This window comes from Rhipicephalus sanguineus, chromosome 8, assembly GCF_013339695.2.
Source record: "Rhipicephalus sanguineus isolate Rsan-2018 chromosome 8, BIME_Rsan_1.4, whole genome shotgun sequence".
Classification (NCBI taxonomy): domain Eukaryota; kingdom Metazoa; phylum Arthropoda; class Arachnida; order Ixodida; family Ixodidae; genus Rhipicephalus; species Rhipicephalus sanguineus.
Window position 1 is genome coordinate 35,358,849 of NC_051183.1, and position 24,923 is coordinate 35,383,771.

The 24,923-nt window shown below is 46.3% G+C and overlaps 2 protein-coding genes across 2 annotated transcripts; both read left to right on the top strand.

Annotated features, from left to right (window-relative positions):
• Positions 1–11,304: 11,304 nt before the first annotated feature.
• On the top strand, positions 11,305–16,137 carry LOC119403146 (uncharacterized). The gene is made up of 3 exons (XM_037670094.2): positions 11,305–11,645; positions 13,869–14,040; positions 15,921–16,137. The coding sequence occupies exons 1-3, from the start codon at positions 11,339–11,341 to the stop codon at positions 16,135–16,137; spliced, it is 696 nt and encodes a 231-aa protein (XP_037526022.2). The 5' UTR covers positions 11,305–11,338.
• Positions 16,138–17,010: 873 nt separating this feature from the next.
• On the top strand, positions 17,011–21,105 carry LOC119401717 (uncharacterized). The gene is made up of 4 exons (XM_037668646.2): positions 17,011–17,362; positions 18,342–18,542; positions 19,737–19,926; positions 20,825–21,105. The coding sequence occupies exons 1-4, from the start codon at positions 17,134–17,136 to the stop codon at positions 21,078–21,080; spliced, it is 876 nt and encodes a 291-aa protein (XP_037524574.1). The 5' UTR covers positions 17,011–17,133; the 3' UTR covers positions 21,081–21,105.
• The last annotated feature ends 3,818 nt before the right edge of the window (positions 21,106–24,923 follow it).

Below are 24,923 nucleotides of genomic sequence, written 5' to 3' on the forward strand. Positions count from 1 at the left end.
TAGGTCCACACTCCCTCGGCTGTCTTGATATACACTAACGCGTAGCAAAAGTTGGACGGTGGTTAGTCTGCCTTGAAATTTTACAGCGACAGACCAGCTGCGCGTTTGAGGTTTTTACTGCGGGTGAATGCGCTTATACACTTCACACACTCTCACGCACAACTAAATATGCGAATGGCAGATTCATTAGGCGGGACGTAAATTTCTATCCAAACACGAATGAGCGCGGGGGCTGGTGAGTCAGCACAAATAAGGAATTTACATTGATTTCTAGGTGCATTAATGTTGGAAACGTCTTTAGTAAACCGCGGTACACGCCATAAAGCATGTAATTTGACTTGTCATGGTGTGCGAGGCTTGTCTACGTTATCAGACCAGTGCCACACGAGCAAGAAACGACAGCACGTGCTCAATGCTTTCTTGCGCCTTCGCTTGCCGATCAGCGAGGGCTGATCGGCCAGTTCAGCGTGAGATTCGCACCTCCAGCTGCTCTGGCGTGAATGTTGCTGCTGAAGATAGGCGTACGTAGGGTTCCCTATCCGGAGGGGGGGGGGGGCAATGTTTCATTGTAGTGACACAGCCCCCCCCTCCCCGAGTAGTTGAGTCCAATGGACAACATGTGTCATGATGGATGAAAAAAATTAAAATGAAGCGATGTATTGCTTGTGACAATGCCCTGCCTTTGGTCCCTGTCTTTCGTGAAGATGGCAGGTAAACATTTCATAGAATAGAACATCTATGGACATGGGCATGGACATGGGCTTGGGCTTTCGCCCATGCCCCTGTCCATGTCCATGTCCAGAATGAACATCGGCAACCATTATTTTCAAAAACATGCTTAGCCATAACCCTGCTCTTTAAAGAATGACGAGACAGGCCCGACTTGGAAAACGTATGGGGCAGACACTGCGTACCCCTTAGGTGATTAGGGGAGGGGGAAGGGGGGGGGCGCCACCCCCCTGTCTCCCTCGTGAGCATGCCCATGCTGCCCACAACGGGTCCTTGAGGTGTGGGGGCGGTTCGATCAGCCCCAAATAGCGTGGTACAATGGAGTCCTTTAGCAAGTTACGGAAATACGGCACGCAAATAAGGTACAGTATTACGGTACCGCTCCTCCTTTCTCGCTTGTTGTGCTTTTGCCGCTCATAATTCCAGTGAAGGCACCCCGACACCACAAAACCTTTTTCAGAAATTACTGTGGGGTTGTCACACTTGATTGTTGCCTGCCAGCCTACGCATTGTTAACGAGGAACCTGTTGGTGGGGTGACGCACTGTCATTAAAACATGGGAGTGGCCTAAGCATAACGAGCGAGAAAAGAGGAGCGCTACGGCAAGGCCTTACCGTATTTGCATACCGTATTTCCGTAACTCGCCAAAAGACTCTAATGTGCTACTTCCACCGCATCGGTACCTCTATAGCACGTCGGGAACATGCGTGTAATCTCTTTCAGCTTTGATAAAGACCTGTTTTAACTTACCTCCAACGGATGGCCTCCTCTCCAGTTTGGTCTTCTAGAAAAGGGGCGTAAAGTTCCGATTGTAGCTATGTTCTTGCGATTCTAGCTCTCCAGATATGGCGCGTGTAGCTTTACTTTAAAATAAGGTATGCGTTCTTCTTCTCGGTGATTCCGGACTTTCCACGTATACGACTCTCCTTAAAGAGACACGCTAATTCTCTTTCGGGTCTTGCGAGTCTTCGAAGAGAGTATAATGATGTACAAAGAGAGTTCACGTGTTTCTGTAAAGAGAGCCATACACGTGGAAAGAAGGCTGCACAAAAGAGGGTCAACGGACTCCTTTTTTTTTTTTGCGTAGAGTGCTCCTTAGAAAGCGAGTTGGACTCGGCAGGAGTGAATAAATACGATGAGATTTAGAGCCGCTTACTTCTCGGACAGAGCAAACGGAATAAATTAACCTAAGAATGCTACGCTCCTTAAAAGATCTTCAGCAGGACTATAGCCATTACATTCGGAGAAACGCTGCGCGTAGACCACAAAGAGACAGTGGTGACTGATAGTATCGAGCATATGTATGAAACGCTGAAATTCTAGACGGATCTGTCTCAGATGGACCAGCCTCAGAGTAATGAATGTCAGAGTGTCAAGGTAGCACACACGCAAGTTCCTCTGCGTAGGACCCACTCCATGTAATGTCACCGATTATGGCAGGTGACCCCGTTAAATTCCAACACGCAGTACACCTCAAATTAATTAATTAATTAATTTGTGAAACCCTCAGGGTACATTTGTACATTGTAGAGGGGAGGGGCGGAAATGCAGGTCAACATCAAAATAAATACAGGATATTAAAGTGGAGATAACAATACTGCATAATAGTAAATATTACACACAAAGAGTATACTTTATTAACAGACAATGGAAATAAATACACAAAGAATACACTAAAGAGCCAATCTACACCAATAATAGTTATACCCGTTGGTGCAATTCACGATTGCAAGTTTACTATTAGTGCATTCTTAAAACGAGTAGGATCAGTGATGGTTACTAATGATGCAGGTAGATTATTCCAATCGATTGAGGTCTTAGGGAGGAATGATTGTGAACATGCTATGGTGTTGTGACGAGGTACGTTGACTTTATGCACGTGGTCATGGCGAGCTGAATGGTACGGTGCCGGGTGGATCCAAAGTGAGCGAAGTAATGCGTTGTGGTAATAGATTTCATGAATGTACGCACTACCTCATAAACGAGGCCATTATTTCGTCATTCAAAAGATACGCAGAAATGAGGGGTTAGCAACGGAAAACAGGTGGGGTAGCCAATACGGGCTACCCCTCTGGCTACCCTGTACGGTGTGAGTGGTACAGCGGTAGATAGGGAATGGTACTAGAAGAAGAGAGACAGACGAAGGTAGGCGTGAGTAACCACGTATAGTGGTTACTAAGCACCACGTACAGTCGTCGGGCATGGTGGCCGGTACTGTGTCGCTCCTCGGGGGAGCGTGGAGGCAAATGCCGTCAAAACGAAGGAACAATGTTCTTGTTTTAATTTTGGGCCGTATTGAGCTGGCAAGGTGCCCCCTGCACTAGCCGATGATGAAAAAAGAGCCAGTCGCTATAATAAATGGTTACTCTCCTTTTCACTCTCTCACACGCGAGCCGAGTAACGCGTTTCAAGTGATGAGCACTGCACCTGAACAGCGGATGAAAAGAATGAAGCTGAGAAGCCGTGCAACGCTTAGCAGGGATAGGAAGTGTTATATTAAAGTCAGATGATGGGGTTGCCAAGGCAAGGGAAATGTATTGGTGGGTGCCATGGAACAAGTGTTGCGATAAAGGTAGGCAATTTTTGTCGAGATGAGATAAAATCTCATGGTTCAACCGCGCAATAGGTGCGGGAGAAACAGGATACGTCGCCTGATCTCTCTCGTCCGCGTCCTTTTGCGGTTTTGAACCAGGAACGTTATCGAAATCGCCTAATTTACTATCCTTATTGCGACGAAATGGGCTGGCGAAATGCGGATGTAATTAAAGAGAGAGAGAGAGAGGGAGAGAGAGCCAGAGTGACAGAGAATAAACTTCTGTATTTAGAAGAAAACTTAGGAGAAGCGCCAGATCGATAGGAGAAACAATAACCTCGCAGTGGATACAAGTGGAGTGCTATGTAGCTGATGATTCTAATGAACGCTCCGATACGGTCGTACTTCTCTGATGAACCAACCATTAAATGGCCTTGCTCCTATTTATGTGCCTGTGAGTGGCTTAATTCGGCGAAATATCTATAGTGACTTGGTTCACGTTGCACTGTCGCCTTTGACCTGTTTCCACATCCACTATCTAATCGTACCCTTCAGTGTACAAAAGCAGGTCAGCTTTTGGTCACTGACAGCTACCTCACCACCTTTTCCTCCACTGCAAGATCTCTGTATCTGTCGCGCCTGCACTCTCTCTTCTGGTGTGCTGTGTTATCGTTCTTGACCGGGCCATCGGTAAGTACCAACATGCCTGAAAATACCCGAGCTGTTCTGTGGTTTTTCAAGGGGAATGCTTGACGTAATGCTATCAGCGCAGATAGAGCTCACGCGTACGACGCCATGCTATCTCTGCTTTTTCTCCTATCGCGCGCATTTGTAGAAGACCAAACCCGCACACTCCGAGAGAGCGGAACGTTCCGATAAAGCCATATTTGGACGGCAGAGACAGGCGGTTCGCAGTCGCTCACCTTGCCTAAGGTGCCGCTGGTACAGAAGTGACGACGATGAGTTATCCTGGGGAGAAAGGAGAGAATGGATTTCAGATGGAGCAAAATCCTCCAGCGTGTAAGTAAATTTTATTCGTGCCTTTTGGATTAGTGTGGATTATGAAGAGGAAGCCTACCGCAGTTATCCGCAGTCCTCCCTCCATGGCGTGTCTCAGCATCTCATCGTAGTTCTGGCATGTGAAGCCCCAGAAATTATTATTATTATTATTATTATTATTATTATTATTATTATTATTATTATTATTATTATTATTATTATTATTATTATTATTATTATTATTATTATTGGCTTAGAGTGTGATTGGTCTAAAGGGAAGTCAAGGGTTGTAGCTTGACCTACCATGCTACTGAATCTATTCATCTGGTAATGCATCAAGCAACACTAGCGACTAATTGACATAAAAAACGTCCAAACAAGGAAGGCGTTCAGTGGAGGATGGAAGCTCGATTTGGATGAAAAATCATTAAACACGGGGTGTTGCGGGAGCCAACATTTAGACAAGTGGTCATGTCTTAAACGCAGCAGCTGTGCCTTTGAGATGCAGTTGCTGTCTTCATCTCTGACAGGAAAGACGGTGGTAAGAGATGTGCGTCAAATCGTGGTTTGTTGCAAAGGCATTACATCGTGGACTAAGGCTAGCTTGTCGAGTTTCTCGCCATATTGAGCTAACATCACACTCACGGCCCTCGTGGATGTCGGTGGTTTTCAATCAGAGCCTTAGCGGTCCCTTTTATACCAATGTTGGAAGGTAGGAGAAAAATTGTCTCGCTTGTCGTGCTCTGGCTGCATGTTGAAGAACACTTCGTGGTCCCAAAATTAACGAGGATTCCTCCGTTATTGCTCTCGTCGTGTCTTAAAACTGAAAGAGAAGAATAAAGAAAGACAAAAATAAAGAGAAAGAAGAAGAGATACAAGAAACAGTGGGAAATAGAGAGAAATGAAAAAAATAAGGAGAAACAACGAACTTCGAGCGTATCTATCTATCTATCTATCTATCTATCTATCTATCTATCTATCTATCTATCTATCTATCTATCTATCTATCTATCTATCTATCTATCTATCTATCTATCTATCTATCTATCTATCTATCTATCTATCTATCTATCTATCTATCTATCTATCTATCTATCTATCTATCTATCTATCTATCTATCTATCTATCTATCTATCTATCTATCTATCTATCTAATCTAATCTAGGCGACTACTTCTGGGTGCTCTCGTGATCGCCTCCTTGACTTGGTGTAGACCGAAATTCACATGGGAGGGTGAGAAGATTCGTCGAATATGACTGTCTGGTCATGACATGAATAACGTGAAAATCCTGTCGCGTACGTCGTCAAACCCTTTCCTCCAGACACGTGTGGCACATACCCACTTAACACGGGCCGCAGTGTACGGGTACGGCCGCTACATAAAAAAAGGAGGTAAAAACATAAACTGAGTTTTTTTGTATCTTGGGCGGGGACGTGTGCTGATGAGTTATTACGTGCTTTCAAGGGGGCATTAAAGTTTGTCGAGCTGACTGATGCTCTCTAAATATCTGAACAGTACTTTCATCGCATGCCTCTGTTGCGTGGCGCAGGGCAAAGGGCCCAATACACAGTCAATTGATAAAGTTCTTTTGGTCAGCATATGCATGCAATGTTCATAGAGCGCACGCTCTTCGGCATACGCTCGGCACTCAAACAAAATATGCTCGACAGTTTCTATGGAGCCACAGTTATTACAGTACGGACTTTTTTATATTTTTTTCTATCTCTCTCTCTCTCTCTCTTTGTGTCCTTCAGTCCCCAATCCCCTTCCCCACGCAGAGTAGCAAGTCAGCGAATTTACACACGCCGGCTAAATTTTCTGCCTTTCAATAAAGAGCTCTCTCTTTCTCTACATAAAAAAAAAAAACAGGTATGCGCTACAGGTGACTGACAGTTTATATCTACCAATGAACGGCGAGAATAGACATTGGCGATTTACATGCGAGAGTATCAAGACGAAAAAAAGAACATCGGCAGCGTTGACCCAACGGATGCAAAGAAAAAAAATTACGATCCCAGCAGGAATCGAACCCAAGCATCCTGCGTGGCAGCCAGGCATTCTTCCACAGAGCCACACCAGGTCTACAAAGTGCTTCGGAAAAACACCCTGTGCAGGCGTAATCTCGGTGCAACGTCCATTGCGGTTGTAGTGCTAGCTATCTAATGTTATAAAAAAGGAATAAACAGTATATATGTACTCCTACGATACAGGCGTCATGTCAGGTTAACGTCAACTGTGGTTCCTGTGTTGGTTCCGCTTTTATAACAGTCTAATAAACATTACATTTTTATTCCTATGATTCAGCAAGCTACAGTGGTGCGTTGTTCGACCCCAGAGGAATGCGCTAATGAAAGTTACGTATGATATTCACATCATGGTACCGCAAAGCGCACTTCGTTTCAATAGTACTGCCACGCCCTCTTCTTGTTATTTTGATGTATTCGGGTTTGACCAGCAAGGACGATTATCAACGCACGACGCTGACCGCGCTGCGATGTTCGAGAAGCTTCGCGATTGTAGTAGATCGCTTGTGGCCAAGAATCTGCGTTTCTATTGCCACGTTCGCATCTCAAGCGTTTTCTCGATTGTCGAAGCCTCCGAGGCAAATTCAGCGACCGTCTTCGGCGGGTTTCTTATCAATCCAGCGAAGAGTTCTTATTTGACACCCCGCATGAGGAACCTGACGTTCTTCTCTTCGGGCATACTCGGGTCGGCGTGCCGAAACAGGCAATTCATCTCTTCCGTGTAGATGGCAATGTTTTCATTGGGCAGCTGCATACGGGTCTCCAGCATAGCCGCGGCCCGTTTCTTGCGCACCACGCTCGTGAACGTGCTTAGGAACGTCGTCCGAAAGAGATCCCATGATTGTAGCGCGGACTCTCGGTTCTCGAACCACGTCCTTGCGGCGTCTTCTAGATAGAAGTAGACGTGGCGCAGCGTGTCGTCTGAGCTCCAGTTGTTAAACGTCGAGACCCTTTCAAACGTCTCCAGCCAGGTCTCGGGGTCTTCACATGGTGAACCACGGAATGTCGGCGGCTCCCTGGGCGGCTGCATCACTATCGCTGTAGGGGACACTGCGGCCGTCATCGAGTTTGTTGTCTTCGTCGCCGTGGATCTTGGCTTGTCTGGTAGGGGTCCGTATTGAGGGGTAGTCGTTTCCAGAATTATCACTAGTGGTCGCGCAAACGCTGGAATAATGTAGACTATTCGCGTCCTGCGCGATCTTAACGAAGCGATCTACTACAATCGCGAAGCTTCTCGAACGCTGCGGCGCGGTCAGCGTCGAGCGTTGATAACCTTCCTTGCTGGAGAAAACCGAATACATCAAAATAAAAGAAAAGGCGGGCGTGGCAATACTGACTTATGTGCTCTAACGTGAGTGCTAACCTTACGTCAGGCTGAAGTCACCCTTTAAACGCCAGTGTTGTCGACGTGCCTGGTAAGCCCTCGATTGCCACACAACTACAACACATACAAAAACATTGTTAATCCCTCCGTCATAGGAGTCAGTATAACAAGAAAGTAAAATGTTTCCTTACATAAGTAGTTAAATATTTGCTGTTCATTGATATAAGAGAGCTTGCACAATGTTTTGCAGCTATGGCACTGTTAATGTGGATGCACCCAGGTTGACGGTTGGTGGTACATCTTTATCCTGACAACTGACGTCCGTGCTCGATGATTAAGCAAACCCTTGTAGCAGCTGTAGTAGTTAACGGTGAGAGCGTAATCAGAAAATGCGGTGCGACTGTTAGAAGAGCAGCGCCGAATGGACGCAGAACTTGGGCTAAGGCCGCCATTCCGCGGCATGTTAAATAGTTATCGAATACCACGGCCGGCCGGACGAGAGGGAAAAGCAACGCGCGTCGTGCCTCCCCTGTGGCCCGGCCGCGATTTTTCTCAGGGCGAGCGTAAGCGGGGAACGCGGTGTTACAGCCAGGTGAGGCAGACGCGCGTCGCAGAGCTATTTTGGGTATGGATGAATGCTATGAGCGAAGCCGACGCTTGGGCTAAAGTTGCCACGCCGCGATGTAATTGCACTTCTCCTATTGGAAACGCGCTGAATGGGACGGACGCGTAGCTGCTATGCGTTGCAGGAGCTAATCGAGGAGGCCACGGTCATGACACATTACTTCACTTTACCGCTTCCAGAGGGCGACACCACCCCACCGAACAAGAGTAATGTAGGAGGAATGTTTAATATATAAAAGGAGCGTTTGTAAAGCCGACGGAGTGTGTGAACGTGGGGCGGGGGTCGCGTGCCCGGCATCTGTTGTCGCGGACCCTGCAGAGGTAGTAGGCTCGACTCCCGTTGACGGAACTTATTTTCTTTGTCATCTGATGCAGTTTCACCGAGGCAGTTACGCCGTCTAGGGTGTATCTGGAAACCTGATTCTGCGGGACGACTTTAGGCCCTATTCACGCTCGAGCCGCCCTTCCCCTTATCACTGCGTGGCTACCACTTCGTCCGCGACCGAGGCGGTAACGCGATCTATGAGGGTGTATCTGGGAACCGGAGCGTGACTACCCTCGACACTCATCTGTCACCCGGTCGAGCTCTGCAACAGCTCCCCTGCTCAAAGAATAGCTCGTTTCTCCAAAGTGCCACTTCGCATTTCGAGATTACCATAAAGTGGAATAATGAAAGATGCAAATATTGCCAATAGTCTGTCTCTACATTATATATATATATATATATATATATATATATATATATATATATATATATATATATATATATATATATATATATATATATATAGGAAGAGACACAACTAAGCGGTTATCCTAATTTTATTTGGCAACGGTTTCAACCGGTGGACCGGTCTTCGTCAGGGTTTATGCTTATATGCCCTGACGAAGACCAGTCCGGTCTTTGTCAGGACCGGTCGAAACCGTTGGCAAATGAAATTAGGATAACCGCTTAGTTGTGTCTCTTCTCTTCCCAAGTACGTTTGGCCCATGTATTGTATTGCGCCCCCTTTTTTTTCATATAAGGCATATATTTAGCAACTAGCCCAAAAGGCTGTTTTTTTGCGAGAAGTGAACAGTTGTTTCGAAGCGCATATACTTTTCCTATATATATATATATATATATATATATATATATATATATATATATATATATATATATATGTGCGTGTGTGTGTGTGTGTGTGCGTATTGGAGTGCGATTATGTCAGGTGGAAATGCGATTAATTATTCTGGTGGGCAGCGTGTTGGAATGACCAATGGCCCCAAGCTCTGCACTCCACCCGACGCCGAGGATACGCCCACTGGTGTTTGCGACGCCCCTCATTGGCCCTATGGGGCCGACGATGGCTTGAGTGGGCAGTCAAATACTCATCGAATGACACATAAAATTAAAGATCGCTCGGATAGACATTAGCCCGGCAATAGATACGAGCGGGACGCTGCTGCAGGTCTTGATGATTGTTAGCTTTCCCATAAAGTTATATACCACTCCGATCCACCAACTATTAAATATCCTAACTTTTGCCAAGGATATAACACGTGTACAATTCACCAGCCATGAAATACCTCAATCGAACTTTCCTGTGCCTGCGTGTGTCGTAGCACTTCGAAAAGCTCGCGTGGTGCGTCTCACGACTCGTTGTCGCTTCTCACCTACATGCTCATCGGCTATCTCTTTCCCGCTCTTGAGCCTACAAAAGCGCGTTGAACGCGCGGGGACCCGGTCGCCTCCCCACTTCTTGATCCATTACGTAATCTCTGTATATCTCACGCCTCCATTCTTTTATTCTGCACGACAGTCTTATCATTCTTGACCCTGACATCAGAAAATACCAAGATACGGGATGGAACGTCAACCGTTCGTTGGTGCAACGCATGCTTCAGTTGAAGAGCTTCACGTAATACGATCAGTTCACATAAAAATCGTGCGTTCTTCTGTGCGATCGTTGCTTTTCTCTTATCGGAAACTCTTAAAGTATCGATAGAGCCCCATAGAACGACAGAGACAAAAGGTTCACACATGACTCCACTCAAAAGGCCGCTGGTACAAAAGTGACGATAAGTTATCGAGAAAACAAAGAAAGGATTTTGGGTGGAGCCAGTGACCCCTGATTGTAAGCATTTGGCCCCATTGATTCAGTGATGTTTCCTGACAATTCAAAAGGGAACAGCTTTTCTAAGTGCTGTTTTCCTTTTTTAAAACCTCGTTTTACCATGTAATGCAGTTTTCATACTTCTAGACAGGCGTGCGCAGGGTTCCCCATCACGGGGGGGGGGGGGGAAGAAGGTTAATAGAATTCCCCCCCCCCTACTAAGTCAATGCACGAGGCAGATGTTGCGCCCCCCACCCCTTAGGTGACTAGGGGGGTGAATGTATGGGGCAGATTTCGCGCCCCCTCCTCTTAGGTGACTAGGGAGAGTGGCCGACACCCCCTGCTCTCACCCCCCTCCCCGTGCGCACGCCTATGTTTCTAGATACACAATCTCCCCAAGTATAGCAGATGTGATTTTTCCTCCACCCATTTAAGTTTCTATCTTTAAATATGAATATCAAGACGCGTTGGTGCAGGCGTGTACCGAATGTTCGCGCCATCGACCACTGAATCGTTGTTCTTTCAACTGCGCATGATGACCCTTCTCGTTAAGGTGTGATTTTTTTCAGAGTGGGCCGTGTGTCAAGCAAAAAAAAAAAAAAAACGTCATTGTTATCCACTTAAGGAGATTGTTTGGGTCTGCATCATGGACTGCAGGGATGCGATCATTTTCTAGGACGTCCTTCAAAGAACCAGTAAAAATGGGCATTCATGTAGCATCGCTGTCAGTTTAGTTCTTGTCTGTAAAAATCCCTCATCTTTCTCGTAGCATTCGCTCGCCCCAACGAACCTGTATAACCACTGGAAAAGTAATCTTTGCGATAGTCATGTACAGCCCTGAGGTCCACTAAATGATTTTTCTTTATCGGCAAAGAGCAACATATGTACTGCATACGTTCGTCAGTGTGCAGATGACGGAGATTTTGTTGGATGTGCGTGTTTGCATGCCTGAGCAGTAATTAAGTTTGCAGCGTGTCAGATACCCGAAGCAGAGAGCCTACTGAATTATGAATGTTGCCCACAACGTCCACGTAGCAAATGGCTCCGTGTACGTTCCGCCACCGGACTACGGAGACGTGCCTCCGACAATCCTCAACGCCCCGGTGACGCCTGGATTTGTGGCGCCGCCCCCTATCGAGCAAGGCGACTGGTGGACGCAGACCAAGCTGTGGTACAGGCAGCAGTGGAAGAAGACCGACCCGGTGCTTCCGGCGGTGCCGGCGTCACTAGGCCTCGCTGCGACCGCAGCGTCCCTGGCGGGCAATCTCACCGGCACTGGAATGGTGATGATACCCTTTGCCTTCGTGTGGATAGGTGAGCCGTTTGGTTTAACTGTGTTTCTTTACCTTTCTTCTATAGTGGGTTGCAACGTAAGAATAAATACAAGCGCAGCACCCAGTACTGGAACGTGCCCGTCGTTCATCTGTGCAAGATAGTCATTCGTGGTGGTTTGCGATCTAACCACAAGTACTCTTTTGCTGTTAATGTAAATGCTACACGTATTATGAAATAAGAGTTTCATGTCCATTGTTACATTGCTACGTCTGGTTGAGAAGTGTCGTCGGAATCTTTGCTGAAATTTGAAAGGAAGTTCTAGTTTCCAACCAAAAACTAGCGACACGAACATGTGCCTGTATGAGAAAGTCACCTACGTGATATACGCGAAATGTGCTTGAAGTCAATGAAATATGCAATCGTAATTGGATGCAGTATTTATGAAAATTTTCTCTGGGTGGTGCAGCGACGCGAGATGTGCTATGGAGGGTTCCTGACGTCACATTCGTGGGTGGAGCCTACATTTATTCCGAGGTCGTAACCGACTACAGTGTAGTGTTTTGTACTGTATAAGCTTCAACTCTACGGTATGGTGCACTTTTGGGGCTCATTCAAATCGGCGCCGTTGGGAAATTGCACGGCCATGTTTGCCGGAAATAGTCGCATTGATCGAAAAGCGACCGTTTAGCTTCAGTCGCCCCCTGCATGATTTCACAGTCGCGCGACCGCCGTCGCGTCTATTGTACAACCTAGGAATTCGATGATACTACTTGGGCTTCTACTTGCCTTGTGAGGTGATAGTAATGCTAAACGCCCGTCCACATGGACGAAGGAAAACTAAGGAGGGTTCCTGACGTCACATTCATGAAGCTTTCACATTGCAAACATCCGCATCGCCTCCTAGCGAAGCGGCAAGTAAACATTTGGCGATGCGAGCATCGAGCCAGTCGCATGCGCGCATCGAGCGAGTCGCGAAACTTTTGCTGTCTTTTTTTTTTTTCGGTATGCAAGCGGCGCAGGCTATTCACGCATCCCGCTCCTTCTGTGTGTTACAGCGAAAGCTGTTATGAGATAACAACAACGGCCGTTTTTGACGCCGTAGTTGCCCGCCGCCGCTGGTGTCCGCAGCTGGTATCGCGCGAAATAATGAAAAAAAATGAAATAAGAAAAAAATTCTAGTATGCAACCGGGTTCGAACCTGGGTCCTCTGCGTGGGAGCCCAGTAATCTACCACAGAGTTATGCCAGTGCTTGAAACTTTATTGCAAAAAGACCGTATACAGGCTTCATGTCGGGAAGGAACCACATTAACATATGTAATATAATATGGTAGAAGAGTAAAATAACAATTAGGCGTTCCACGACGCGAATTCTGTAACCAGGCATCACACAAAGCGAATTGCGCAACGAGTGGGTAGTTTAAAGCTTCCAACCCATTACAAAGGGCCCAGCCATAATTATTAATGGTCATCAGCCGTCGCATCAACAAAGTGCACATAATGCCTTACATGTCTGTAGCTGGTGCCTCGCTTCTCCGCAGAATGACGAATAATGGCGTAGTGGGTGCTTCTCAGCTTCACAAAAATTATTATTGATAACGTAGTGGGTACCTTGCTAGTGTACTTACATTAGTAGCCCCAAGAGAGTTTGCAACCGGCTCTAGCAATGCCGCTCTTCCAGCTTTCGCTGTGACTGTGCAGCGCTTTCCGCGGAGGCCTATTGTTTTTTTTTAGAAAATGTACGCAATGCTTAGCTGTTGCGTATACTGTTGCGTATGACAAGGAGCAATAAGCTAGGTCAGGCACTATTCATGACCTTGAGCACTTTATTTTCTTGTTTTCTTTGAACGCGCTACTCACTCTTAGAATGATCGCGTAGAGCGCACAGAGTAGAGGGCTTCGCGCGCATGCCGCGGCACACCGCGGTGACTATGCAGCTCGCGATGCTTAGATCAGCGAATGGCCGCGTCCATGCGCTTTTGGGTACATGACGCAGTTGAAATTAGGTATAGAGTACTATTAGCCTCGAGAAGCGCGAGCAGTTTGTAGCTGACTTAGAAATTTATTTGTACATTCCATGCCGCATGCTGCGCTGTAATGCTTGGCTCACATGTCCGTATACGAGCCTCGACTACCGATCGGCAGCATTATCTGACCATCTCAAAAAGCGTTGCAGGTCTCCTTTAAATGAGATATATCAATAATGTTATAACGCTAGCTGTAAGAGTAAGAGACAAACCGAATGTGTTTCAATGGGTTTGCAGGGTGGAGTGCTATTCTTTGGCTTCCACTGTTCGGAGTTCTCGCGGCCTTTAGCGCGAGCCTGCTCGAGTCATGCTGTGAAATGTTGGAGGTGCGCTACGAAGAGTACCGCCGGTTCCACTGGTACACACAGTACTCGGACATCGCCAACAGAGCCTTGGGACCAGCACTAGCGTAAGGGTCGAGTTCACGACTAATCTCAGTTATCTAATAAACTGAATCCTGTCTTGCCTTTTATCCTGTTTTCGTTTAGAGAGAAGCAGGTACTGCTGATGTCTCGCCTAAGACCAAGAGAATCCTTGGCACTCCGGATGTCTGACCTTAGGACCTAGAGAGTCCTAGGCACTCTGGATGTCTCGCCTAGGACCAGAGGGTCCTTGGCTCTTAGGACATCTCGCCTACGCCCAAGAAAATCCTAGGCACGCCTGACGTCTCGCCTAGGACCAAGACCATCCTAGAGACTCCGCATGTGTCACCTGGAACCAAGAAAATCGTAGACACTCCTGTTGTCGGACCTAAGGCCGATAGAGCCCTATGTACTCCGGATGTCTAGCCTAGGACCAAAGAAGTCAGAGGTGCTTCGGACATCTTGCCTTGAATAAAGACAGTTCTAGGTACTCCAGATGCCTTGCTAGGACCAAGGAAGTGCGAGGCACTCTGGATGTCTCGCCTAGAACAAAGATAATCCTAGACACTCCGGATGTCTCACCTGCGACCAAGAGAGCCCTAGTCAATTTACATGTCTCGCATAGGACCAAGAGAATACTAGGCACTCCTGATGTCTCTCCTAGGACGAAGGCAACACCAAAACACTTCAAATGTCTCGCCTTAGACCGATACAGCCCTAAGTACTCCAGGGGTCTCGCCTAGGACCAAGAAATTCCTAGGCACTCCTGATGTCTCACTTAGGACCAAGACAATCCTAGGCATTCTGGATGTCTAGCCGAGGACCAAGAGAGTCCTAGGCGCTCCTGTTGTCGGCCTAGGACTATCTTGAAGAGACGGTGAGAAAAAATGGAGGAGACAGCGCGAGTACTATTTATTAAAAAAGCCTTCTCTTTTGCACGAATATGCACAGGGACGACGCACATATGCCACGAAAGAGGCCATGAACAGATATTCTACCGGTATGCTTCTGACACAGGTAGCACAAGTATTAAAAGAGAATCATCAGGCTGTCGAAGTACAAACGTATAAATATCCGTTAAAATGACAGCTCTTCACCTGGTAAAGCTACAAAATAGCGCGCACACAACAGCGCTGAAAACGTTCCATAATAAATGCCTACCAACTCGCCTAGTTTTCAATACTTTTACTTAAGACAAATCATTCGCAAAAGATATTTCGGCGATCTCGGTGAAGCGTTGGTGTTGGCATCGCCAGTGTGTTTACAGTGCCTTCTTCTGCGCCTGCGTTTCTTTGGGCTCGGCTCTCTTATAAATTATTATTATTATTATTATTATTATTATTATTATTATTATTATTATTATTATTATTATTATTATTATTATTATTATTATTATACTGTTTTGACATAGTGTGGCACAATGTACAAAGTCTTCCCTTCTCAGTCTTTCCACATAGTTGTATATATGCAATCTAATTTTTATGCCCCGTCAATATTTCTCGTGTTGTCTTATTTTACTCCTCCCCTTTTGTGTTCATTTCTCTTTGTCTACGTGTTTTTGCTCTTTTTATTTCTGAAAACTGTCTGTATTGTATTGTTTATTTTTATTGTTTTTTTTTGCGTGCGCCAGCACAAAGACCTTACGGTTGTTCCTGGGCACGTTAAATAAATCATTGATTGATTGATTGATTGATTGATTATTATTATTATTATTATTATTATTATTATTATTATTATTATTATTATTATTATTATTATTGCGCTCTTTCTAATAAATATGCATGCATGCTATATCAGCATGAAATTTGAATTCTCAAGGGTAGCTTCATGGGTGATCCTTTCTTCATCCATTGCCTTAATACTGAGTCTTGCTAGGACTCATGCACTTACAATGTTCTTGATTTTCCTGCTCCTGCTTTCTGTACAGGAAAGTCGTGACGGCCCTGCGGTTCCTCTGCGTCGTGGGAGTCTGGGCCGTGGTCATTGTTATCGCATCGGCCGCTATGGTTGACTTCGTTGCCGCCCTCATGCCAACGCCAATCCCAAAGGGATACGTCTACTGCAGCCTTGTCACTGTCTACGGAGTGTTTTTCACACTCTACAGCGGCCCTGTGGCACCCCATGGAAGATACTGGCGAGTGTGAAGGCGGAAACGCACTTAGATTTTTTGCTACGAAAGAAGAGAACTTAAGGGATCGTTTTTCTTTGTTAGACACAAGTTAAATTAAAATCAACAATGAAGCCAGGAAGGTGCAGCATACATTATTTGTGGTCTTTCTACTCTATTGTAGTTATGATATGAACGTGAAGAAATTAAAGTGGGCGAAAAGTCAACTTGCCGCCGACAGCGACCGAACCTGCAACCTTCGGATAACGCGCCCGATGCTCTACCAATTGAGCTGGCACGGCGATCGTCCTCCCGTGCACTTTATCTGGTAGTTCTGTGCATTTAAACATGGGAGCGTTAGTCAGCGCCGCTCGTAGTCATGACGGTGAGTGTGGAACGCTCCGTTTTGCCCACTGGCGTCACGTACCACGTGATCTCTTGACGAGCTGGCACCTTCCCAATGAGCCCATTAAGCCCTCGCTGCAGGTTCGGTCCCTGCCTTGTTGGTCAGGTCAGAGCGTTGTACAAGTCGCCTAGTTTCACTAAAGCAATTACAAATGGAAGCAATGAATGAGTGAGAGTAATTAAAACGTAAAATAACTGATTGCAAAGAATTCCGAAGCAACTGAAGATAATTGAAAGTAATTGAAAACAATGCAGAAAATTCAGTGTAACAGGATATTTTGAAAAAAAAAAGATTGAGTGTAATTGTAAGTATCTGAGAATATTTTAAAATGACGCCGAAACAGTACAGACGAAGAAATAATGCAAACGTAATGGCTTTCGCCGTGAAGTCGTCTTAACATGTGATAAGGGATCCTGTGGACTACTAACCGGTTCTTCAGCCAATTTTTGTACAGCAGTCAGCGAGGGATTCTAAAGATTGCAGTAAGTGAACGCCAATCTTCCTAATAATATCACGCACGAAAGTCATTGTATTGGCAACTCTGGGTGCAGGTGCGGCTTGGTCAACACGCCATTTGTTCTGGTGTTGACGATTCTTTTGCTGGTGGGCATCGCCGACAACAAGAAGATGGCTGAAGGCACAGGAGGGGCATTGTTTACCATAGGGTCGCTCAGTCTGCCGCTCAATCTCAGTTCCTTCCTCGGCACCGTTCCTGGCCAATCAAGGAGCGTTCTCTACTTCGTCGGTCTCGGAATCTTGGCCTTCAATTTCGCTGCCGTGTGCGGATTTACGAATATTCGACGCGACATGAAGGCACCGCCCTGTTTCACCAAGGCCGCTGCCTTCGGAGTTGCGGGTAAGTTGCTGGAAAGTGGCATCCGCAGGAGTTGATGACATAACCAATAATTATTAATTTTAGGGTTTAACGTCCCAAAACCACTATATTATTATGAGAGATGCCGTAGTGAAGGGCTACGGAAATGTCGACCAGCTGAGGCTCTTTAACATGCACACAAATGTAAGCATACGGGTCTCAGGCATTTTCGCCTCCATCGAAAATGCGGCCGCCGCGGCCGGGATTCGATCCCGTCACCCTGCGGAAATCCACAGAACTCATTTGCGGTATTCTGTGATATATGTAACCATTATACAATTCTGAATTGAGCCTTTTATGTCAGAAATACTTGGTGTTTATAAAATACAAGGAAACTGCTCCACTACTGTGAACCTGAGGAAGTGCGTAGCACGGGCACCCAGTGATTCCCGTTCGTAGAGTTCCCACTGCTCCGCTTACCAAAGCGTCGATGACGTCAATGTTAGAAGTAAGCATGTCGAGTTTCTCCGGCACGAGTAGAAGCTTGTTAGGGAGATTCGCAAACCCCTGTGTGCGACATGTGCGCTACTTTTTGCTGCGCTTTATCGACTTGTTACGGCAGTTCAGATAAGCGTCGTCTGCAGCGAGTTTTCTCTGGTTGTTTACCGCATCAGATGTGGCGACGCAGCGCTGGCGAAGCGTAGGGGGAGAGGCATTCGCTCGCTCGGCGAGGCGGCAGCGCCTTTTCTTGCGCGGCCCTGGAGTCAGCCGCAGGTTTCCGAAACGTTTTTAGCGATCTTTAGTTCATTATTGCGATTACTTCTTGGTTATTTCTGCTAATGATATTAGTTTAGGCCTGGTTCGTTCATCTAAACCCGGTTTTGAGCATTGCTAGCCTGTTATGGCCTCTGTTGAGCGCTTTACTGATCATGCCACACGAGATGCATGGATGGGCGACAAGCCGGGTCCTTTAAGTGCTCTGCACTTAGAACCACTAAGCTGCGTAATGTATTTTGTGCAGGGAGCACGCTGGCCTTGTTCGTGGTTGGAGTGACGGCCTACGCGGTTCTTACGGTGGTCACCGGAAACGTCGTGTTGAGCCTGAACGGACGAGATACCAGGATCGCCGCCAACATTTTCACTGTGATGTGCACCGAACAGGCGATGAGCCTGACCTACATAATAATGGGAGAGTACGACCGCGTGGAGGATTACGGAAAACGTGAGTGTGTTCTTGCTTTTTTTTTTTCAGTTCTGTAACTGTTGTTAGCCATTCCCAAAATTTGTCTGATTTTCACGTTATTAAGCGAAAGCCTTAAACCGCTCATGAAGCGCGAAAACTGACCGTCGGCGTCAACAGAAACAATCAAAAAGTCACGTGGGTACAGATGGCGTCATGATGGCATTATCTGTGCAGTCATCATGGCGTAACATAACACCACGCCACATCAAGACGTCATCACATGACATTGTCATTACGCTGAGAGAGCGCAGCGCCATGCGAAGCACAGAAAGCTTCAGGGGCGGGGGGGGGGGGACGGAGGCGAAGCTCACAACAATTGACTGAGTAGAAAAAGACGCACAAGAAGAGGGCTATCGCCTTCGAGTCGTCTTGGGCCAATGCATAAGGCGCCGTGTGACAGTTGGACAGTCGTTTCAGATCGTTCACGCCCCATGCCTGAATATACCCCAAAACGTAGGCACCTGGTGCCAACAGTATCTCAGGATGTTTTAGTTTAGCTGGCGCCGTTGAGGAACATTTGAAAACTTTGGGCCATTTGTATTCACTGAAACGCGATGTAATACTTTATACAATCGACAGAAATGTTCATTAATTGCCGTCGAAAGTTGTCAAAGGTCATGTCTTCACAGTGACGTCGCGATCGGCTTTGTTCTTCTTCGCCAGCAATTACTTGAAAAAAAAAGAAGGTTGAATTTTACGCGCAAGAACAATGATTAATTGAATAAGACGCAATAACAGGCTAGGAAATTATTTTCGCTCCCTGTGGTTCTTAAACCTGCACCCGCATTTAAGTACATGAGCCTTTTATTTAGGATAACAACTGTGCATGTCTCAGTATGTCAAACAGCTTCATGCCGCAGCTGGAGAGGTATGACATCAGAAGCCCTGCGTTCCAGTGGAAGGCTGACTTCCGTTCACGTCTTTCAAGTCTCTTCTTTCACCACCCCCAAAGTAGGGTAGTAAACTACATATTTTGTAAGGTTAATCTAACCAGCTTTCGTTGGCTTCGTCTCTTTCATTTGTGAGCATAACCACAGCGATCATCACCTGCTTTGGCATAACGCAATGTTTCAAGTGACAGCACCGACCCATAGCACAGTTAATAAAGCACGTGGGAAAGAACTCGGTTGTGAATTTGATTATTGCAAGCATGGTGCGCGTTTCTCATTGCAGGCGTGGCCTGGAATCGTGCCAAGAGGTCGTCTCCGCTTGCCCTGTGCGCCGGTCTGCTTGCGCTGGCCGTACCATACGACGGGGCCCTGATGGGACTCGTCGGGTCTTTGGCTCTGTGTCCAATAGCCTTCGTGTTGCCCCCAGTGTTCTACTACAAGCTGTGCCAGGGGTCGGAGCAGTGGCCAGAGAAGTATGTCACCACAGTCAAATATGGCACTTGAGCCTCTTTCAGTTTTAAGGCGAAAGCCATGATTCCTCATCAAACGCCAAAGGTGACCGCAAGCGTCGGCGTCGAAACCAGTAATGCAAAAGATCATGAAGTCATATATCGCGACGCCACGTGATGACGTCATTACATAAGCTCGTCGCTTGGTCAAGGTGGGCCGATCCCGGAGGCTCTGCAAAACGACGTTGGGTGCAGAAAGCTTTGAGGCGGGGGGGGGGGGGGGGGGTGAGATAAATACAGTCATCTGACAGAAGAAAAAGATGGCTTTTGCCGTCGACTCGTCTTAGCAAATGCAAAAGCGATCCTGTAGTTTCTTACAGTGATTAGGTGGACACGTCCTGTTGGTAGGCGTCCGTGTACATGATGACGCGGCTGCGAGACTGAGCGAGAGAGAGACATTGAAAAGAAAGAAGGTAATTGATATATATATATATATACTCAGCTGGGACGGTTTGTTCTGAGAAGCATCAACTGGTTGTCTTTGAGAATACGCTCGTAGAAAGTATCGTAGTATCGTATCACAGAACTAATTTCGGGCAACTTAAGAAACAATCGCTTAAACGGGAGAAAGAACAGAATTTAAGGCTCCTTTTTCTTTTCTCAGCACAACCTTATTGAAAACCCACAGACGACATCCGAAGGTTGCAGGTTCGGTACCAGCCAGCGGCACGTTGTCTTTTCGTCCACTTTAATTTCTTCCTTTATATGATAATTATACGCCTAAAAGACTACAAATAACGTCCCCTATACCCTACCTGGGCTTCATCGTTGGTTTGTTTTCATTACAATGTCATTAAAAGTACGTAAATGGGGAATTCAAGAAAAGTTCAAGTAATTATTGCGAATTCCATCTTTCTCGCAGGCCCCTGAGCATGAGAATGAAGATCTGCCTCGCATTGGCGGTTCTTAGCGGCCTGCTCGTGTTCATCGGCGGAACGGTGACGTCGATCATCCAGCTTGTGGAAGAGAGCCGCGTGGACGAACAGTCTTGCTTCTGGGGCTTCTGCTACGATCAAAAGTTCGCACACACGCCGCAATCAGTTTCTATCTACGACATACTGACTAGTGGCAGGAAGCCAGAGGACAGGCTATGGCTTCAATGCGCCAAGAAATCCTAAACTCTGTGCACTGTGATACAAATAAATTATTGACAATTTCATGCTGCTCGCTTTGAAGATGCCTTAATGGTTTGTTCTGGTGGCATGACTGAAAAGTAGTTAGTACCATTGTGAAGTTAGCGGAAAACTGGAAAGCTCGCCAAGAATTGCTGGAAGGGTGAGATGTTTTACACTAGCAATAACAGTATTTTACGAATTACGTTTCTTTATTTAAGTAATTCAAGGGCCATACTGGGGCATTGCAAAAATTGTGGGGAGGAGAGGGGCAGAGCCAACACGCTCATCAGTAAGTATTCATAAGATGCATAACACCTTATTCCGACGAGTACTAAAGTCAATTGAGTGGATAGCGCATTTTAACCAGTTATGGAAAGATAATAGAACATGGCTGGGCACATGACAAAAAAAAAAAAAAAGACATCGTTAGACAGGCGAAATCTCAGAGGTTGCTACCGGCGTAAAAATGGGTCAATAATCTTCGTTGGAGCAACATTAAGTCTGTTATGGAAAATACGCTTTGCTGGTGATTAATTGTTCTCGATAATTGAGAAGAGAACGCATTTTTCTTAAAATCGGGGCTGGCCTACTAGTGACTAGCGGAGAAGTCCCGCTAGTCACGAACAGAAATTATCATCATCATCCTGTTTAGCCACCGTTGATGCACTGACCATTCCCCCAATTTACTTCTAATTAATTTTTCACAATGGAGCTTTTTAAGCTCATAGATGCCCCGTTAGTCGCGAACAGAAATTATCATCATCATTAACCAGCATGCACCCCCTTCGTCCTCTTCTTCATTTTCTGCTTCGCTGCCAGAACACGTGCGCCGAATTGACCGACGTGGAATGCAATAACTCTGATGGGCGGGGAAACGAGTACAGATAGAGATAGAAAGAAAATTCGGCAGATCCCACGTACAGTGGGAGTCGATGTTATGCGAAGCGTGCGGCGAGTAGGTGACTGTGGCGTAACTTTTTTTACTGAGCGACACGTTACAACATGACGCTAAAGATTTGTATATATTTTATACGCACACATATACATGTTGAAGAGCTGCATATGTGTTATATAAGCAGTTTTTTACGGTTGGGTAACGCTGCCAATGACAACGTGGGTATTACCAACACCAGAAGCGGTAAGCTGTTATGTAGTGCTTATACGTCCCGAGAACGCACGCGCGTTTCACGAACCCGTGTGCATGTGTGCAAGAAGTTCTTGACAGTTCTTGAACAAGGGCATCATCACCGTGATGAGTGAGCACCAGCAGCTGGTCATGACTTGTTATAGGATCCGGTCATGATCGTGGTGAAGAGGGGTCCATGTGTATTGCAGTATGTGGTATAGTAGAGCTGTTGAAATTCACGGATGCCTCAGTCATTTCTTCGACAAATTGTCTGTCGACAGAGCCGGTGACATGTCGGAAACTGAAGCCACATTTCGCGTTGGTGATTCATAGGCCGTCGAGGCTGGTAGGCCTGAATAGTGCTACGCAGACCAACATCAGTGGATGGTGTTTCTCCTATTCGTAGACTACCTGGGCGTATGTGGCCTACGTAGCCTAGTCTACATGCGGCTGTCAATCAATCTGACATCATCCTCGGTCAGCATGAGGCCATCGCCCAGCCTCTTAAGAAATGAAGAGGACACCTCATCGTTCTGTTGGACGAAGTGCACTTTACGATGCGGTGATGTGGATATCATATGTAACTTTCGTTAATGTATTCCTCCGGGGTGGAGCAATGCTTCAATATAGCTTGCTGAATCATAGGAATACAAACGTAATGTTTATTAGACTGCTATAAAATCGGAGCCAACACTGGAACTACAGACGTCAATCTGATATGACGCCCGTATCGTAGGAGTACACATTGTAGGAGTATCATGTAGTGTTTATTGCTTTCTTGTAAAATTAGATAGCCAGGACCACAACCACAATTGACGTTGCACCGATATTACGCCTGCGTAGGCTGTTTTTCCAAACCAATTTATAGACCTGGCGTGGCTCAGTGGTAGAATACCTGATTGCTACGCAGAATGCTTGGGTTCGATTCCTGCTGGGATAATAATTTTCATTATTTCCATTCGTTGAGTCAAAGCTGCCGATGTTGGTTTTACTTACCTCTCTAGCATTTAAGTTACCAATGTCTGTTCTCGCCGTTACTGGGTAGACATAAACTGTCAATCACCTGTGGCGCATACCCGTAGACCGCGGCCCGTGGTAAACGGGTATGTACCACACGTGTCTAGTCGAAAGGGTTTGACGACGTACGCGACAGGATTTTAACGTTATTTATGTCATGACCCGGCAGTCATATTCGTCAAATCCTCTTACCCTCCCATGCAAATTTTAGTCTACACCAAGTTAAGGAGGCGATCATGAGAGCACCCAGACGTAGGCGGCTAGATAGATAGATAGATAGATAGATAGATAGATAGATAGATACGTAGATAGAAACGCTCAAAGTGCCAGAGGTTCGCTAAGAAATGCTTCGCATTTAAAACAGAAATTCCAGTTGAGGTGTGATTTGAACCCGCGTTGCCAAGATTCAAAGGCGAGCGTCATAACCACTCGGCTATCCAGGCACGCTAGCAGAGCATAGCGCAGCCTTGTATAGTATAGCATAGCAAGGGGGCGGGAAAGGAAGTGAGCATGAAGAGGAGAGATGTGAGAAGGAGGGAAAGGAGGAGGGGAGAGAGCAAAGCATAGCCTACCCTTTTATAGTATATTATAGCGATGGGGCGGGAAAGGAAAGTGAAGGTGACGATGATACTAATTGTTGGAATTTAACGTCCCAAAACTACGATATCATTATGATAGACGCCGTAGTGAAGGATTCCGGAAAATTTCGACCACCTGGTGTTCTGTAACCTGCACCTAAACCTTAAGTACACGGGCCTCTAGCGCTTTCACCGCCATCGAAAAAGCGGCCGCCTCGGACGGGACTCGATCCCGCGGCCTGCGGCTCGGCAGTCGAGCAGTATAACCACTAGAACACCGTGGCGGGTGATGAGGGAAAGGAGGAGGGGAGAGAGGAAAGTATAGCATAGCCTTGTATAGTGTGATACAGCAAGGGGTGGGAAAGGGAAGTGATTATGAGGGGGAGGGAAAGGAGGAAGGGAGAGGGTGAAGCATACCATAGCGCATGTATATTGCAGAGAGAAAGAAAGGGAAGAAAGGCTGAAAAAGGTACAAATACATGGAAATCAATGCACCCAAAAAATAGAGAAAGAATAGAGAGCAAGAGAGAAAGGGAAAGAAGAAGAGAAAGAGAATCAAAGAAAGAAAAAGATAGAAAAAGAAGCCAGAAAGAGCGAGAGAAAGAACGAAAGAAGGAGAAAAAAGGTAAAGAAGTTGAGAGAGAAAGAAAGCAATAGAAATAAACTAAGACAAAAAGAGTGACCGAAATACAGAGAGAAATAGAGAGAGAAAGATAAACAATAAAGAGAAACAAGGCAGGCCGCCCGCTCCGCACTTCCTTCAGGCTTGCACCTTTAGTGCGAAGTTGCCTTGATTTTTTAAATCTCTTTAGTGGGTTAAATGATCGTTGTGAGGATGGCAAAGGGTTGATGCGTACTCCAGCAATGACACGCTCAAAGAGGCGTATGCTTGAAGTCTGGTTCCTTTATTTGCAAGGTGTAAGCGCCATTTCATAAGATAGAATTCCCTAAGTGGTTCACCAGTAAAGCTTTCATAATGGGTAGATTGACTGAAGTCTAAGCTGGAAACATTCTGATGCGTTGAATGGTTTAGATGCCAATTATACGGCCTATGGAAGGGCGCTTGCACCATCGCCGTTGGCGCTGCCGGCGCCGTGATGTCCCGTTGGCGCATGCTCGGCACTG